The 18,494-nt window shown below is 43.5% G+C and overlaps 1 protein-coding gene across 1 annotated transcript in view; it reads right to left on the bottom strand.

Annotated features, from left to right (window-relative positions):
* ERICH6 (glutamate rich 6) overlaps positions 1-13,863 on the bottom strand; it is a gene marked incomplete at both ends in the record, with an annotated part of 33,092 nt that extends 19,229 nt beyond the window's left edge. The window contains 7 exons of the mRNA XM_082654648.1: positions 1,170-1,283; positions 4,240-4,356; positions 4,457-4,512; positions 4,798-4,860; positions 8,182-8,273; positions 12,709-12,766; positions 13,578-13,863. Of these exons, the coding sequence (XP_082510774.1) occupies positions 1,170-1,283; positions 4,240-4,356; positions 4,457-4,512; positions 4,798-4,860; positions 8,182-8,273; positions 12,709-12,766; positions 13,578-13,863 (786 nt within the window). The remainder of the gene's footprint in view (positions 1-1,169; positions 1,284-4,239; positions 4,357-4,456; positions 4,513-4,797; positions 4,861-8,181; positions 8,274-12,708; positions 12,767-13,577) is intronic.
* Positions 13,864-18,494: the final 4,631 nt, after the last annotated feature.

The following is an 18,494-nucleotide window of genomic DNA, read 5'->3' as shown; positions in this document are numbered from 1 at the left end:
AACAGAGTTCATTTTCATCTCATCAGTCCTAGATGATAATTACAGGAGGGAAAAAAACCCCAAAAATGTTAATGGGGTTTTGGATAACAATCTATCATAACATTTTTTTGGTAACAGTTTTATTGAGATATAATTCACATATCATACAGTTCACCCATTTAAAGTGTACAAGTCAATGGTTTTTAGTGTTGGGTTGGCCAAAACATTCGCTCAGGTTTTTCCATAACATTGTAGGAAAAACCCGAACGAACTTTTTGGCCAATCCAATATAGTCACAGAATTTTGCAACCATCACAACAATCAATTTTAGAAACTGAAACCTGTACCCATTAACAGTTACTCCTTATTCTCCTCTCGTCTCAGCCCCTGGCAGCCACTAATCTATTTGCTGTCTTTATAGATTTGCACACAACATGTGGTACTTTGTGACTTGCTTCTTTCACATAGCAAGTATTTTCATTTATGTCATAGCATGTATAAGTACTTCATTCCTTTTTATGGCTGCATAATATTTCATTGTATGGATACCCCACATTTATTTACCCTTTCATCTGTTGCTAAATGTCTGGGTTATTTTCACTTTTTGGCTGTTATGAATCATGCTGCTGTGAATATTTGTATACACGTTTCTGGGTGGACATATGGTGTTAATTTTCTTGGGTATATACTTAGGAATGGAATTGTTTGTTGGGTTATATGGCATCTGTATGTTTAACTTTTTGAGGGATTGCCCGACTGTTTTCCAAAGCGGCTGCATCGTTTTATATTCCCCTTCAGCAGTGTATGAGGGTTCCAGTGTCTCTACATCCTTGTTATTATCTGTCTTTTGGGTTATAGCCATCCTAGTGGGTGTGAAATTGTATCCCATTGTGGTTATGATTTGCGTTGCCCTGACGGCTAACATGTAACTCTCTTAAGAATGGCAATGCAGGGAATCCTCTGGCAGTGCAGTGGTTAGGATTCTGGGCTTTCACTGCCAGGGTCCCAGGTTCGATCCCTGGTGAGGGAACTACGATCCCACAAGCCACGCAGTGCAGCCAAAAAAAAAAAAAAAAGAAAAGAAAAAGAAAGGCAATGCATTGGAAAGATGCAGAAGAAAATACTACCTATGCTTAAATTAGTGTCTAAAAGTAACACTATTTCCTCCGTGAACCTGCTTTAGAACTTACCTGTTCTACTAGTTCAGAGCTATTGTAGTCACAGGAAAGATCCACATTGGAGAGAAATGGTCTTAGATCGCTCCCACAGAACTCACACGTGGGTGATACCTCCTCCTCTTCTCTCTTCAGAGAGGAGAAAAAAAAATGAAGACATGCCCACAAGGAGGCCCAGAGCCTCTCAGAGCAGGCGGAGCCAGAGCCCTGGACGGGGCCAGCGAATGTCCAGTCAGACAACAGGTTGATGAGGGATGTACAAACCTGCTTGAGAACTCCTGTCAGACAACATGAGGCCTCCCAGCGATGGTTCGTAGGGAACTTTCAGGGGTCTGAGATCCTATATCAGAAGGCACGAAGCCAGCAGGATCTGTGTATTCCAGAAATGAGACATCATTTCTGTTCAAGGGCTCTTAAGGGCTGGGGAGGCTGAAGTGGTGTTTTGGAGGCCTCTGTCTGGTGCAGTTCGTTGGGGTGCAGCTGAGCCCATCAGGAGCTCTGTGGGTCCTTGGGATGCCTCCTCAGTGTAAGAAGAAATTTGCAGAAATGATTTTACTGTTGACATCAGTGTCCCTTGTCGAGCAGGGGGAGGTACAGTGTGTGACTAGATGCGGGACACAAAGGATAACACATATTTGATTTTGTGTAAATGGTCTAAGGTGTTTAAATACCATAAACTCTTTCAAGACGTGTCGGCTAAGGGCTTCCCTGGTGGCGCAGTGGTTGAGAGTCCGCCTGCCGATGCAGGGGACACGGGTTCGTGCCCCGGTCCGGGAAGATCCCACATGCCGCGGAGAGGCTGGGCCCGTGAGCCATGGCCACTGGGCCTGCGCGTCCGGAGCCTGTGCTCCGCAACGGGAGAGGCCACAGCAGTGAGAGGCCCGCGTACCGCAAAGATAAATAAATAAATAAAAATTAAAAAAGAAGTGTCAGCTAAGAAAAAGTCTTGACATTACTATGTAGGCCACTGTTTACAATGCTCAACTTTCTAAAATAAATTAGAGTCCTTTCTCAAGGGAAGCCCCAGTTGGGGCACCACATTCTCCTGTCTGTGCTGTGAAGGTAATCCAGGAGGGGAGGGGAGGCTAGGGAACGCAAGAGGAGGCTGGGAGTTACGGGCGCAGGTGACTTAGTGAGGGGTGGATGCACTATGGCACTCTTAGTGATTTGAGGTCATGGCTGTGACTACAGAGCCTCCTGGCAGGTGAGCAGCCAAGCCTCGGCACAGGCCTCCAGGAAAAGACCCAGATCATGACTTGCATGTCATGAAACCACCAGGGCACCTGCAGTTGCCATGGAAACCATTCTCCGAGCCTGGCAAAATGACCGCAATGGGGCCAAAGGGTGACTGAGATGGCCGGTGCAGCCAGGGACCCTAGAGTACAGTCCAGTATAATTAGGCCATGGAAAGTACCCCATAATAAGTACTGCACATCGCTGAAAGCAGAACACTCAGGGAGGAAAGCCTTGTAAGAGAGAGATGGTGGTGACGAATCCAGGACAGCTACCAAATGATGGAATGGGCAGGAAGAGCTTGGCAACGCCAGGCCAGCTACAGACTGTGCTGCCAGCATCTCGGTAGTGAACTCCTCTGCCCATGGCCCCTTCACCCCTTCACTCCTTCACCTGGGGGCGAAGTAAGTAAAGATGCTTCAAAATACATGAGTGGGGTTGGAATTTCCACCTCAAGAGGGTGTGGCTGAAGAGGAGAGCTGGCCAACCAGCTGCTGCTGCCCCTGAACTAGACCAGTGTCCAGGCCCATCTCAGAAGACCTGAAAGTTTGGCCCAGGGATGCAGGGGGAGCCAGCCCTGTCCAGGGGCCGGTGTAGGGACAGCTCTGTGGAAGGAAGTCCCCAAGGCCTTCCTCATGTTCAGGCGCATCTCTGGGTGTCAGGGGAAGAGAGCTCAAGAAACTTCCTGGATACAGGCCTTTGTGCTTCAGAAAAAGGAAGGTGCTATGTTTGAAGAAAGAATTTCAGCCTGAAGCGTCTATAAGGTGACCATACAATTTAGAAACCTGGGCAAATATAAACAGTGAATGTTGACTCATATTACGTTACGTGATGTATTTAATGATTACCATGCATTAGATCGCATAGTTCAACGTGCTGCACAGAATGACAGTGAACACCAACCACACTGGTGCATCCACACGGCATTCCCGTCAACTCCTGCACACGCATCTGTGCCGTCCTGCCTCACATGATTGGTATCTCTGATTTCAGTGAATAAGCCTGTACCTTTAGTGTACCCCAAAAGAAGTAATCAAGGAGGTTCCAGTCTGGGGAGTGTGCAGCTCTCTCCACATGGCCATGCCCTGCAAGTTTGGAAATAATCATACCACCGGTCAGTCCCTTACCTCTGTGGCAAGGCAGGGTGATTTGTGTCCTGTTGGAATTACTAAGGTGACCTCTCCCTTGCCCATTGAATGCAGACATTAATTGGTCATTTAATGTGATCAAATACAGCTAACGTTCACCTGTGCTGCCTGGCTTTATGACCACTGTTATAGGCTGAGTTGTGCTCCCCCAAAGGCTCTGTTGAATTTCTAACCCCTGGTACCTGTGAATGTGGCCTGACTTAGAAACGGGGTCTCTGCAGATATAATCAAGTTAAGATGAGGTCATTAGTGTGGGCGCTAATCCAATATGACTGGTGCCCTTGGAGAAGAGGAACATTTGGACAGACACACACAGAGTGTGCTGGGACAACCAAGGCAGAGATTGGAGTGATGCAGCCGAAAGCCAAGGAATGCCAAGGATTGACGGCCACCACCAGAAGCTCAGAAGAGGCAAGGAGGGACTCTCCCCTCCAGGTTAGACTTGCTGACACCTTGATTTTGGACTTCCAGCCTTCAGAACTGTGAAACAATACTTTTCTGTTGCTGTAAGCCACCTAGTTTCTGGTATTTTGTTCCAGCAGCCCTAGGAAACGAATAGAGCCACCCTAAGTGCTATTCCAAGTAAATGAGCTCCTTGCCTTTTTTTTGTAAAAGTATGTTCACTGTCTTTTGTGCACATCATCATGGGGCTTTTTATACCATTTATTACAGTAAAAGCAAAAAGAAATATAAATGAAAATTACCTTGAACTTAATGCCTAAATTGGAACTCTCTTGTTTGAATGTGAGAATAGATGGTGGTCCGATGCTGGGTAGTGTTCTCAGAGAGGGCTCAAAAAGTGTTATGAAGTCTTCCTTAAACTAAATTTTAGAAAGAGGGAGAAAGAAAAAAATTGAAGATTGAATAAGTGATTTTTACCATGAGTTCAGTGTACTAGTTGGACTGATAAGCATTTCTTACCTCCAGCTCACATAAAATATTTAGTTTTGGCTCTTCTGGGTTAATTACCCATTTTGCTGAAGACAAAAAGACAGATTTAGAAGGAATGTTTGAAAACTTTGTGCAGTGTATTCCATTTTCTCTAGTTTGAAGATCCTAGCCCATGACACACACTGACTCATACACACACACACACACACACACACACACACACACACACACACGCTGTCTAAATGCCCTGAAACCCTACCTTCACCACCTTCTTGCATATACTCCTAGGGGAGCTCTTTTCTAAAGGGGTTGGTTTCCTAAGGGCAGTTTGCCTTTGCCAGCAGAGGGGATGACGCCAAACATCCAGTTACCTCTTAATTTAGAAGCTAGATTTTCAGATTCATCTTCCTTCTCTACAGAGGGCACTTCCTTCTCTGTAAAAAGAGTGTACATTTGTCATCAATCCTGACAGAGGATGAAAGAAGTCTAATAGAAAAGAAAATATGCCTCTTGGAAAAATAAGTGCCCTTTTTGTGTTTTATTTTTAATTTTTTTTTGCCTTTTCCCAAATAACATTTTGTCAACAGTAAGTAAAAAACAGAGAAGACTCACCACTAATGAATCACATTAAAAAATGCTTCCTTGCTTCTTTTTAGTCGTAGAATGTTACACGAATGCATATTTTATTTGATTATAATCATGGTTTGCAGACACTTTTGTGTTCTGCCTTTTAAAATTACTGTTCTGTCTAATTTATGACTGTTATTCTGCAAAAGATTTTTCAGGGAGAAGAGTGCTGGCGTGGGGTGAGAGGGCGGTTCCCAGTTCAAGACAGTGAACTAAACCACCAGAATAATTCCCTCTGCAGATTCCAGGGCAATACTGGAAATGGGGAAGACAGCCATCTATCAACACACGAGCCGCTTGGAGTAAATATCTGGGAAGGTAAGCAGATAGGACTGGGATGATGAAAAACCAATCAGAACAACCTACAATGAAGCAGAGGTAAAGGGAGAGGGCAGACCCATTTTCCCTGTATAGCCAGGGCTGGTGCTGGAGAAAGAGGTGGGCTTCAGAAAATGACATACTTCATATGTTGAGTACCTGAACAATTTAAAAATATGTTTTGGGCATTTTGCCCAACAGGAATACCAGCACAGGTATTAAAAAACAAACGAATGAACAAGACTTTCATTAAGGCATTATTTGTCATAGGGAAGAGGTCAAAACACAAAACCAAACCAAACCAAACAACCCTGCAACATCTAACAATCAGATGTATTCATAAGTCACAGTAACTGTAGGTATATAAGGCAATACTACATAGTCATTTCAAGGAATTAGATCAATATTTCCTGACATGGAAAGATGTCCCTGATACACTGCTAAGTAAAAAAAATTAAAGATGAGATAAAACTGCTGTTATTCACAGGAAATGTAATTGTCTAGTGGACTTTTAACTGATAAAATATTAGAATAAGAAAGTTCAGCAAGGGAATCAGATACAAAATTAATGCATTGAAATCAATAGTTTTCCTATACATTGACAATAACCAATTAGAAAATATAATAGGAAAAAAAGATTCCAATTATTACATCAATAAAAGACAACTGTAAAACACCTAGGAATAAACTAATAAGAGGTGCATATCAGTTCTCTATTAAAAAAACCTACAAAAAAAGATATGAAAAAATTGAAAATGTACATTAGGTTCCTGCTGTTAAACTAATCAAACAAGGAAGCCACTAGATGAGGGGGCTCTACCGCCTCCCACCTCATCTCCCTTCTCCAATCAGTAACTCTTCTTGCCTGCTCACTTGATGCCAGCCCCTGGATGCCAGCTGTTGTACTGTACTACTGTACTTTTCAAGGTACTGTACTGTAAGATTAAAAATGTTTTCTTAATTTTTTTGTTTTTCATGTATTATTTGTGTGAAAAGTATTATAAACCTATTACAGTAAAGTACTATATAGCTGATTGTGTTAGTTGGGTACCTAGGCTAACTTCGTTGGACTTCGAACAAATTGGACTTACGAACACACTGTCGGAATGGAACTCGTTCATATGTAGGTGACCTACTGTAATGCAACCTTGAGCAACAGCCAAATGATTTCCTTGCTTTGCTCCCACGACTTCTCTATAAAAACCTCTCCTTAGCTCTTGTCTGTGGACATAACCACTTCTGGTTTGGCGCTACCTGTTTCCAATCCACATCTGCTCAAATAAACTCTTAAAAATTTGAAAATGCCTCAACTTATCTTTGAACGCTGCAGAGCAGGACCAAAGAATCAACTTGTCACACTCCATTGAAAAACTTCATCACAATTACATTGAATATATAGATTAATTTGGGAATAATTAACATGTTTTAATATTAGGTTTAATATATTAATATTAATTATACGTCTAATTTTTAATTTTTTTAAAAAATTATTTATTTATTTTTGGCTGTGTTGGGTCTTCATTTCTGTGTGAGGGCTTACTCTAGTTGCGGCGAGCGGAGGCCACTGTTCATCGCGGTGCACAGGCCTTTCACTGTCGCTGCCTCTCTTGTTGCAGAGCACAGGCTCCAGACGCGCAGGCTCAGTAGTTGTGGCTCACGGGCCTAGTTGCTGCGCGGCATGTGGGATCTTCCCAGACCAGGGCTCGAACCCGTGTCCCCTGCGTTGGCAGGCAGATTCTCAACCACTGTGCCACCAGGGAAGCCCAAATTTTTAATTTTTATGTTAGATTGTGTCACTCCTCTGTGCAGACCCTCCAGTGACTTCCCACTTCATTCTCATTGAGTAAGATTTGGTCCTCATTGTCTCTCATTTTATCCCGTAGGGCTCACCTCCTTACTTACCCCACTGCAGCCAAGCTGGCTGCCTCCTTGTTCTAGAAGGAAGCACTTGTTCTTCCCTGTGCCTGGAACACTCTTCCCCCAGAGATCATTATCACTCTCTCTCCTCCTTGAGGTCTTTACTCAAATATTTCAGCTTCTCAGTGAAGATTTCTCTCAGCATCCTGGGTAAGCTTGTACCCATCTACCCAACATTTCCCATCCCTCTCCCTGCTTTATTTTCCTCCTTAGCAATTACATTATATAAGATATTGTGTATTTCCTTACTTTGTGTATCATTTATCTCACTATTACTTCCACCTCCCACACTTTAATAGAAGACCATTGAGACAGAGGGTTTGTCTGCTCTATTCATTGCTGTTACCTTAGAACAGGAAACTGACCTATGACAGGTGCTTGGTGTGTGCTCAGTAAACATCTCATGAATAAGTGATATAACATAAAACAATAAAATTGAAAGGAAAGGCTATTCATAACGATCACTTCTGAGGAATATACTGGGATAAGTTAAAAACTTAATGTTTACATTATATTTTTCTTAATGGTTTGATGTTTTAAAAACGGCACGCATGTTACTTCTGTAATAAAAAATAAAGATGTGTTTCAAAATATGATGACAGATTATTTCTTGATGTGAACACAGGTGCTACCATTTATTAAAGGCTCAGTGCCAAGGAGTTTAAATGTTGAGTTTCATTTTGATCTCCATAACAGTCCTGTTGCAGAAGGATTATTAAGGCCAACAGAGAAAGAAACAGAGTCAATGAGGTTAAGTGACTTGCCCAGTTGTCATGGTGTTAGTTTGTTTTGGGGCTGGGATTCAATCCTAGCTCTCCTGGCCATTTACCCCAGTGCCCTTTCCAGTGTACAATCCCATCTCCCAGCAAAAGCTAAAAAACCGAACTACTCACTCAGCTGCTGCATGCCTGACAATTCTTGAAGCCAACTTTCTTCTGTTTGTACTGATGTTGAAATTCTTGGATACAGATTGTGATAGACAGCCCTGAAATTTAGACAAAATGTTAGTTTTCAGTATACCTATAGAGTTGTTAGCAGTTCTTCTAAATCTAGTACATTTAACAATCAAATAACAGATGTTCTTAGAAGATCCTGATTTCTTTTTCCTTTGAAATATTTTCTTCCGTTCTGTGTCTTCAGTAAAGTCAGGCACAGTGTGTTTGCATCATATCTGTTCTTTGCAAAGCACTCCTCTCTCAATCCTGGAGGCTCCCAATACCGTATTATTTCTCTCACGGAGTAAATTACTACCCCTCTATCTGTGCTGTGTGTTGCTGGTGGTGGTGGCGATGATGGTATGTGTGTTTAAACATTTACTTGAATTTAAATTAGAACGTGTTGTTCATTTTAAAATAGCTTTAAAATAATCCAAGCTCTTTTTAAAGGGCTGAAGTTAAATGCGTTGTAATTAAGCAATCTGTATTCTTTCCACAAGCAGTTTAATCAGTTAGTTACCATCTGCATGATAGGAAGCAGGAATTTATTGACTTTTACTAGCTAAAATGACTGTTACTGGTAACAAGTAAACAATACCTATTGCTTTTCAAGTTCCTTTGCCTCTTTGAATTTCAAATTTTTTTGCCATAATTTGCTGGCTCTTCTAAAATTATCAAACAAAATTTCCCAAATAATTTAGTCAACTTTAGGATTGTCACTTTTTCACCTTTCTCAGTTCTCTTATGTCTCCACCTTCCTTTTTTGGTGCTTTGTTCCTTGAAACATTGTGTGTTGAGAACTCCTCTGCAGAAGCCACCTGAACAAGTGTCTGGGGGAGTCCTGATTGTCTAAGTTCCCATGGAAAGAAGTTATGGGACCAAGAGTAAAGGAACATTGACGAGCAATCCCTAGACAACATTTTACATTTCAGTGTTTTCCCAATACAGTAGTTAACAAAATCAATACATAACTCATCTAGGTCTCTGCCTCCCTTGAACCAACATGAAAGATTGTTTCTGAAATTCTGTGTAAAGATGGCAGACATTGGAGGATAAGAACAAAATTAACATTTCCTGAGAACTTACTGTGTTGTAGTAGATACATAGTAGTTGCTTTACTTACATTACTTCATTTATCTTTACAAAAACCAATCAAGGTAGGAATTAGTATACCCTTTCCTTTTTTTTTTTTAATTTTTATTGGAGTATAGTTGATCTACAATGTTGTGTTAGTTTCAGGTGTACAACAAAGTCAATCAGTTATATATATACATATTTCCCCTTTTTTTTTTTTTTTTTTTTTAGATTCTTTCCCCATATAGGCCATTACAGAGTATTGAGTAGTCCCTTGTGCTATACAGCAGGTAGTATTCCTTTTCTATAGGCAAGGAAATCGAGGCTCTGGGGGGCCTTCTCAAAATCAAACATGGACGAGGCAGATGGGGCCCAGACCTATTTGGTTCCAAAACCTGTGTTTCTCCAGATTCATCTGCCTCCTAAAGTTTGCCCCAGAATAGTAATAGGGCAATTAAAAGTACAAATTGAGCCAATATTGGTTGCATTTCTGTTTAAGGACAGATTTCCTTAAAAACACAATCTCACCAAATTCACCAGAGAATGCTTTGAAGTACAGAAGAAGCATCTTCTTAGGAAGATTTATGAGGAGAAATTAAGAATTTGATTTAGGAAAGAGAAGTTCCCATATGATAGAAAGACCAGGTCAGGATGGCACCTGAACACACAATTCTCCCCTTCCTTCCAAGATCTTATTGAACTAACACTTCAAACCCACAAACAAGCAATAGCCCTGGAAAACAAGAGCGGTGTCGTCAGTAGCCAAGTAATATTGAAGAAGTCCTTGAAAGAAAGAAAATAAATGGCCTCAGGTTGATGGAAAACTAGAGCAGAGACCGCCACAGCTCAAGATAAGAGACATAAGTAAAGTTCTTCCAAAGGGAACTCCTGAGAAGCTCCTAGCCCAGACTCGACCAAATGCACAGGGGAGGGGGCTGGAGATGGTCATCAGGGTAGTTCAAGGAGTGAACATGGGACAGCTGGCCAGTCAGACCCCTTCCTCTCCTCTTACACGGGGCAGTTGGCAGCAGTTGTGTTTATTTCTGGATGAAGCCCAAAGAACTGGTTTCTAAAAAGCCTGCCTGGGGAAGTTTAGGTCTGAAAGAGAAGCAGAGTGCAGGATGAGTTACCCAGGACCTACCCAATAGGCTTGGGTGAAAGAGGAGGAAGGGAGAGTCCCATGAAAGAAATGCATGAGGAACTCCAGCCACACAGTGAAGTGTCCTTATCATAACTAGTAATAGTGGGCTTACCCACCTTGCCTGCTCCCTGCTGACACCCCACAGGAAGCTGGCTGTGACTGCCCTACCCACCCACGCAGGACTCACAGTCAACCTTCCCCTGCCAGCCCAGTCAAGAAACAGAACTACTTGGCTGCAGGACTCCTATCCTAGTTTCAGCTACCTGTCAGTCATTCATTGATAAATACAATTGGATAACCAAGGATTACCAGTCACTGAAGGACAATCCATAGCATGGAATAGAAGGACCAAGAAAAACAAATAGAACAAGTGATCTTGAAAGAAAAAAGAAGAAATACAAAGAACAAATGAGAACTTTAGTATTTTATAACAGTACCCTTAAAGAGATTTAAACACACACACACACACCTCTTCAGAGAGTAAGAATCGGTTCTTGGAAATTATATGAATCCCCCAATAAAAAATTCTGTACAAAGGCTACATCATAGTATGTAAACACCAAGAATCTTGAAGATATCCAAGAAGTCCAACAGCCAGCTAGTAGCAGTTCCAAAGGAAAGACTAGAGAAAATGAAGGGGAGGAAATAAATATTAGAAGGGTTTGAAAATCAGACTGATCAGCAATACTGGATACTAGAAGGCAATGAAGCAATGTCTTCGGAGCTCTGAGGGGAAATGGTTTTAAACCTATTCTTTTATTCCAGGTTATATTATTAATAAAGTATGAGAGCAAAAGGAAGAAATTTCAAGACAGGCGAGAACTCAGAAATTTGACTATGCATGAGATCAATATGAAATAATTACCTGGGGAGTTTCTCCAGCAAAAAGAAAAGGAATAAAAGAAAGAAAACAATATGGAAAACAAGAAAGTATGGCCGTTGAGCCCAACTCAGAAAAATTGAAGACAACTAAAAACAACTGAGAGTTGAGAAGTTCTTCTTTTAGGAGCCAAGTTTTACAGACATAGGATTTCATTTTCTTATGCATGAATGCAGTCACATCATTGGGTTCTTAGCAGGAAATTGTGAGTATTGGTTATTGGTCTTCAACGTTTAGAATCAACTTGTACCCAAAGCACTAAGAGCTAGCTAATTATAATTACAAAATATGCAAACACTATAAAACTTGGTAAAGTAATATGACTTTATAGGACTATATATTATATATTTTAATAAAGTCTGTTACATAATTTGTTGTTAATTGGGAGAGGAAAGGGTGAGAGAGAAGGAAGTAGAAGTGCATTAAGGTGTTAATTTTTCAAAATAGAGTTAATAGTTACTAAAATTGATAAATCAAGAAGTAGAGGTTTAAATACTTTAAAGTCCTAAAGGTTAGAAAGTATAAAAATAATCTACTGAAAATGGAGAGGAGGGAAGTAGTGTGTTACGTTCCTCAGCTTTCATGGTGGGAAGTCAGTAGCTATGTCAAAGATTAATAAATCAAGGAATGAAAATATGCTATCTAAATTATACTGGAAACAAAACAAACTGTTAACAATATGTTAACTCGGGTGAGTGGAAGTGGGAGCAGAGAAGGGTACAGAAATTTTAAATTTTATAGCTTTGTCTACTTTAATGTTTTAACCATGTACATATATTATATTATTAAAATGTTGACTTGGATAAATAAAAACATATTAGTGGGGCAGAACAATTCTCTTTCTGCTTAAAAATGGAAATTTGCTTATAAAAGCAAAACTTAGGTGAACAATAATGTGAGATTGTGGACCCATGTTTGGTGTGAGGTTTCAGGGAAGACTGATAAAGATGTTGCAAATGTGTTTCTCTGGTGTCTTCCTATTATAGTTAGAAGTGCTTGGAGGCTAATAGCAATAACAACAAGAAAAAGAAACCGTACGGTCCACTCTCCACCACAGGTGTCCCTGATCACTCCTAAATTTAGCCAATAGAGACTTATGTCCTACAGCCTCATAGCACTTACTGTTGTGCACATGACATTTATGATTTCATGCTATATTAGTAAGTAGACATGCCATCTCTACAGGTAGATAATAAGCCGGTGATGGGCAGGGACCCTATCTATCTCCTCCAAAGTGTCTAACAGTGTAGATTAAAAAACACCTTTTTGAATAAATTGGTTGTAAATGCCCTGGATGATTTTACTCTACTTCCTGACATGTTTATTCCAAAAGTAAACATCATCAGCTTCAAAAAAATAATAATATAGAACACTGAAAACAATTTCTTACCTATCTAAATCCGTTTCAGACATGTCTTTTTTAAATGTCTGAAGTATTTTAGGAAAACCTGTTGAATGAAACATGAAACAATTTAGCCATTCCCTTTAAATCAGTGGCTCTCAAAAGGACAATTTTGCCCCCCAGGAAACATTTAGCAACATCTAAAGACATTTTTGATTGTCACAGAGCCCGGTGGGGCTAACTGGCATGGTCAGAAGTGGAGGCCAGGGATGCTGCTAAACATCCTGTAATGTGTAGTCCATCCAACTGCCCTCAACCCACGCGGCCCCAGCAAAGGATGATCCTGACCAAACTGTCAATGCTGGGAGATGGACAAGTCTACTGTAAGTAGCTGCTGTGCCTCTCTTTTTAAGGAAGTGGCTGGAGTGGTTTCAGTCCAGGAAGTTAAGCACAAAAGTGAATTATTTTTGGCTGGGCTGTTTCAGTAGCAGAGCGCCCTTAAAGCACTACTTCTTCTTCAGGAGTGGGGCGCGCGCGCATGTGTGTATGTGTGTGTGTGTGTGTGTGTGTGTGTGTGTGTGTGCGCGCGCGCGCGCGCACTCGTGTTTGAGGGGCGCGGCGGGGGGAGAGAATGAATGTAAGAGGACGCGGTCACTGAAGGCACGAAGTGTTATAAAATGAGCACTCCGTACAGCACTGCCTGTTTCCAGTTTGACGAGGCTCAACTGTGGACCATCACAACCGCTCAGCCAAGATTTCAGTGTCTTGAGGGACTGAGATAAGGGTGTGTGTGAAGTCTTGTGTGTATTTGGAAACAGACTGCCGGGTAGACGGAGGCTCTAGAGGAGTTGGACCTGCTCTCCCCTACGGACAGGGAAGCCTTCGAGGAACGGGTTGGGCGGGCCGGGGAGCGGTACTTTTTGGGGAGGAGGTGCTGGAGGGTGCACTCTCGCTGGCCACCGGCGTCTGGCTCCACTTCAGGCTCGGCGTTCGGCTGAGCGTCGGCGTCGGGCTCAGGCTGGGGCTGACTACGCTGGCTGAGCGGGGACGAAAGGCTTTCCATTCTTCCTCATTGCCATCTCCGAAGGCCAAAAGCTTCCATAAGTACTCCTCGCTGAACCCCCCATCCTGGTCCGCCGCCGCGTCCTCCTCGTCCTCCTCGTCCTCCTCCTCGGGCTTTCTGAAGCTGTGATTAGAGTGCATTTTGGCCGCGGCGGGAGGGAAGCGGGATCGCGGCCAGCGCAGGGGACACCGGCGGGTCTAGGCCTGGGGCGCGCAAGGCCTCCTGTGCGTCCGTCTGCCTGGGCAACGGCCGGCCGCGCGGCCCCCGAGTCTGGAGATTAAAGTCGCAGGACCCTTCAGCCCGGAGGACTGGCGCTGCGGGGAGAGGGGCGGAGAGGCACGGAGCGACCATGGGGGGAACTAGGACCACTGAAAGCTCCTTTCGCACCTGCTCTCCGGAGTCTCGGAGAACCCTAGCGGCCTGCCGTGAACTGATCTTCCTTTCCAATCTCTCTCAGCTCCTTTGGAGACAGTCTTTCGAAAATTTTTTTTTTTTTTTTTTGCGGTACGCGGGCCTCTCACCGCTGTGGCCTCTCCCGTTGCGGAGCACAGGCTCCGGACGCGCAGGCTCAGCGGCCATGGCTCACGGGCCCACCCGCTCCGCGGCATGTGGGATCTTCCCGGACCGGGGCACGAACCCGTGTCCCCTGCATCGGCAGGCGGACTCCCAACCACTGCGCCACCAGGGAAGCCCTTTCAAAATTTTTTAAAATTTAAAAAATGGAGGTATGGTCGACTTACAATATTGTATTAGTTTCTAGTGTACAACATAATGATTTCAATATTTTTGTAGACCATACTCCATTTAATTTTATTATAAAATATTGGGGAGCCAGTCTTTTTCTTTTTGGACTGGGGAGGGGGCGTGGCTACTAGCTATGGGCACCCGTAAGGCCTCTTGGTAGTGCTGATGCCGGCGTTTGGGTGCTTGCTGGAGCTTACAATAAAACTTTATTTACAAAAGCTGGCACTGGTCCTTGGTCGTAGTTTGCTGGCTTGGTTTTTTAAAACACTGCCTTAAATATTGTTTATCTTGATTAGTGAGATTTTTGATGCCACTTACCTTTTGCGACCGAGGTGAGTGCCTTGCTCTAGTCCAGGGTCTGATTGATGCTTGTTTCATCCATCCATCCAGGAGGTGGAAAAAGCTTGAGGCATCTGGCCACCAAGGCATCTCCTGCGTCTTTCTGGGGCTTTGTTTTCAGCTCATTGTACTTGCTACCCCCGGAGCCAGAAACCAGCTCGGGTTTGGCTGCTCATTGCTCAAAAGTCGATGGTCAAGAAGCAAGGGTAGGTGGAAAAAGAAAGGGGCTTTGTTCAGGAAGCTGGCAACCTGGGGAGGTGGCGAACTAGTGTCCCCCAAACCATCCCCCAATGGCCAGATCAGAGTGCAAGAGCCTTTAAAGGAAAGCTCCAAGGATGTGCAGGCCGGGGCTATGTGCAGAGCAGCACAGTCAGCTCTGACCATCATCTTGAAACTGGTCATGCGGTGGTCTGGTCAGCGTCATCTTGATTGTTTTAAGCACAGTAAGTCTTCAGCTCCAGGATCGGTGTGTTGCCATTTTCTTGAGGCCAGTCCCTGGAATGGTGCTAGCCATAGGTTCAGTACTGCTCAGAACGGAGCAGCTTATATTATGACTACAGTCTGGTCATCATGCAGTTAGCTTTTTCCCTCTTTTGGTGGTTATAGTATCTGCAAAACAACTCAGGAATGTGTCTCAGGTATTGTTATCTATGTCCTTCAGGGAGAACTAAAGATTCTGTGACTGCTCTTTGGCTGATTTCCTGTTTATTTATTTATTTATTTTTGGCTGCGTTGGGTCTTCGTTGCTGCGCGCGGGCTTTCTCTAGTTGTGGCGAGCGGGGGCTACTCTTCGTTGCGGTGCACGGGCTTCTCATTGTGGTGGCTTCTCTTGTTGAGGAGCACAGGCTCTAGGCATGCGGGCTTCAGTAGTTGCAGCATGCGGGCTCAGTAGCTGTGGCACTCAGGCCCTAGAGCGCCGGCTCAGTAGTTGTGGCGCACGGGCTTAGTTGCTCCATGGCTTGTGGGATCTTCCCAGACCAGGGATCGAATCTGTGTCCCCTGCATTGGCAGGCAGATTCTTAAGCACTGCACCACCAGGGAAGTCCCGATTTCCTGTTTAAATTGTTACCAGTTCTCTAGGTCTAATTGCTATTTTTGTCACTACATGTCTACATCCTTTCAATCATTAATTCTTGAACCAGGCTTTTGTGACTCAGGGGAGGCTCCTAGGAGACTAAAGCCTTCTTCTACAAACAAGAAACAGGGGACACAGAAGAACTTTTGTACCTGGGAGGGTCCCGCAGGATCCTGCTTCGTTTCATACTTGCTAAAATTTGTGTAAGATATTTGTATACACACAAAAAAGTATGCAGAATAATACAATGGACATCTGTTTACCTACTACTCAGACTGGAAGCTATGACTTCACCGTCCAGTTCAGCTTCTTTTGAAAAGCCTGTTAAGACTGAGAAGGGTTCCTGGTGGGAGGGATTCTGTTCCTGCTGTTTGACTTCAGCTCTGAGTAAAGGATGCCAACTGAGATTCTATGTGGCTGAGGACATCTGGATGTTGTGAAAAGGGTCTGGATTGATCCTTATATTAAGTGACCAGGGTTAGGCCTAGAAGTCCCCTTGTATAATCTCTGTTAAATAACCCTACATTGTCCAGCCTCAGTTTCCCTGGGAGTATATTGGGAATAATAATACTTACCCCTAAGATGTATGTGAAGACGAATACAGGGCTTTCAAGGAAGCAGAAAGTGAAAAGTTAAGAGTCGAGAATCACTAAGCAATATTTTATGATTATCAGATCAAACTAATATTTATTGAGTACTATGAGCCAGCTCTCTGCTGGGTGCTGGGCCATGAGTGAGTAGAAGTGTGTCCTGCCCTCACTACCTGCCAGCAGTACCTGAGCATGGGGCAAGGGTCCGGCAAGCTCTCAGGCACTGGGACAGGACACGGCAGGTGAGAGGCACAAAATTGCCGTGCACTTCAGGGAGTCAGAGAGAAAACACACAGAATATTGTTGGAAGAAGAGCTCTTGCAGGCTATTGGAGCAGTCAACACAGATGAGAGGACATTTGAGCTGCTTTGGAAGGAAGGGGAAAATGTGGGTGTTTGGAGAGGAGAGTGAAACCCATTCAAAAGCATTCCAGCTCTCCCAGGGTAGGAAAGGGGGCCAGTGCAGGGAAGTATGGGTGGAGATGTCAAGATACAATTAAGATAAATGGATTGAAAAATTACCCAACCCTTTTCTGGGCAATAAAAACATTTTGATGCTGGAAGGGATCCTAAAAGTCATGAAACTCAGCTGGCCACTTCTACTTAAAGGAAGTGGCTTGTTTGAGGAGAGGCAAGTTTGTTTGTTTCCAGAGTCCTCAGCAGAATGGGAATCAGGATGTGGGCTGGGAGAAAGCAAGGGTACAAGTGTTTATTTTCATGGCGGCCCCAACCTGCTCAAAGCCACCTTCCTCCTTGCAGTCTCTGGTTCCTCTCCTGGAACTTAACTGTGGTCTTCCCAGAGGACTCTTTATCACTCCATCCAAGCACCTAGCAGGTGGTGTTATTGAGAAGGACAACAGTGACATGATTAAGGACATGGATTGGAGGAGCAAGACGACATGGGTTTAAATCCTGGCCTCCAAACTGACCAGCTGCACTACCTGGCTAAGATACCTGACTTCTCAAGGCCTCAGTCTCCACATCTGCAAAATGAAAATAATATTTTAATCTTCCTGACAAGCGCATGAAGTGGGCACTAATATTCTTTGAAACTGGTTTATCGGCTGCTCACGAGGGTTCAATGAGTTGATATACATAATAAGTTAGAACAGCTCCTGGCACACTGTACATATTGCATTATCTATTCACATTTTAGGGTGTTCATTGTCTGACGAGAATGAAATTAAAGTTTGTGGCCAGAGGCAGCCATGTGGAGGCCCCTTTCAAAGCTTGTCATGGATCCAAAAAATAAGTGAGAAGGTTAAGAAGAGAGAGATTTAAATAGGCATAGATGATAAATACCCAAGTGTATTTATAGGCTGAGAAGGAAGCGGCAGATTGATTGGAAATTCCTTGCCAAGTCGGATTCTCCTCCACTCGTTAGCTCCCTACTGTGTGGAATTTTTTAGCAAATGAGTAACTGAATAAATGATGGCTGACCCTATAGGAATGTTACGTGGGGGAAGAGCATAGAGGCACAACATCTGTGAGCAGGGAGATATGCACAGGTTTGCTCTTTACTCTGTTTTCTGGATTATAGTTTTTATTTTCATCCTTACGTTCCAGTAAGTGCTGACAACCCACTAGGCCTTGGACATCCGAGAGCAGCTGGCCACGGGGTTAAAAGTCTTGCTTTATTTCCTAGTGCAGCTTTAATGAGGAGGATAAGGTGTACAGCCTGTTGGTTCAGGAGAGGCCCTCTGAGGGTGTCTCAGGAGTCTGGGTCGTGTTTCTATGTTCACCTTGTCCCATCAATGATGGTATCAGTGAACAGGGCAGCCAGGGTTTGGTTGGGGGCTGATTTAATAAGCTGTGGCCCTATTTCTCCAGTGATGTCTCATTAAACTCTCACCCACTCCTGTGTTCAGGTCCTACTGATGTCTTTGCAGTCCTTGAATCCACCGTGTGCCTCTCCCCTCAGGGCTTGCAGCATGTGTTCCTACTCCTGTGTGCTCTTCCCCTTGCCTCACCTGGCTAACACCTACTCGTCTTTCAGGGTTTCCAGGAGGTGCCCCCTCCCCCAT

This window comes from Grampus griseus, assembly GCF_964374135.1.
Source record: "Grampus griseus genome assembly, chromosome: 5".
NCBI classification, from domain to species: Eukaryota; Metazoa; Chordata; class Mammalia; order Artiodactyla; family Delphinidae; genus Grampus; species Grampus griseus.
Note: the sequence above shows the minus strand (reverse complement) of the source record. Positions and strands in the feature narration are given on the sequence as shown.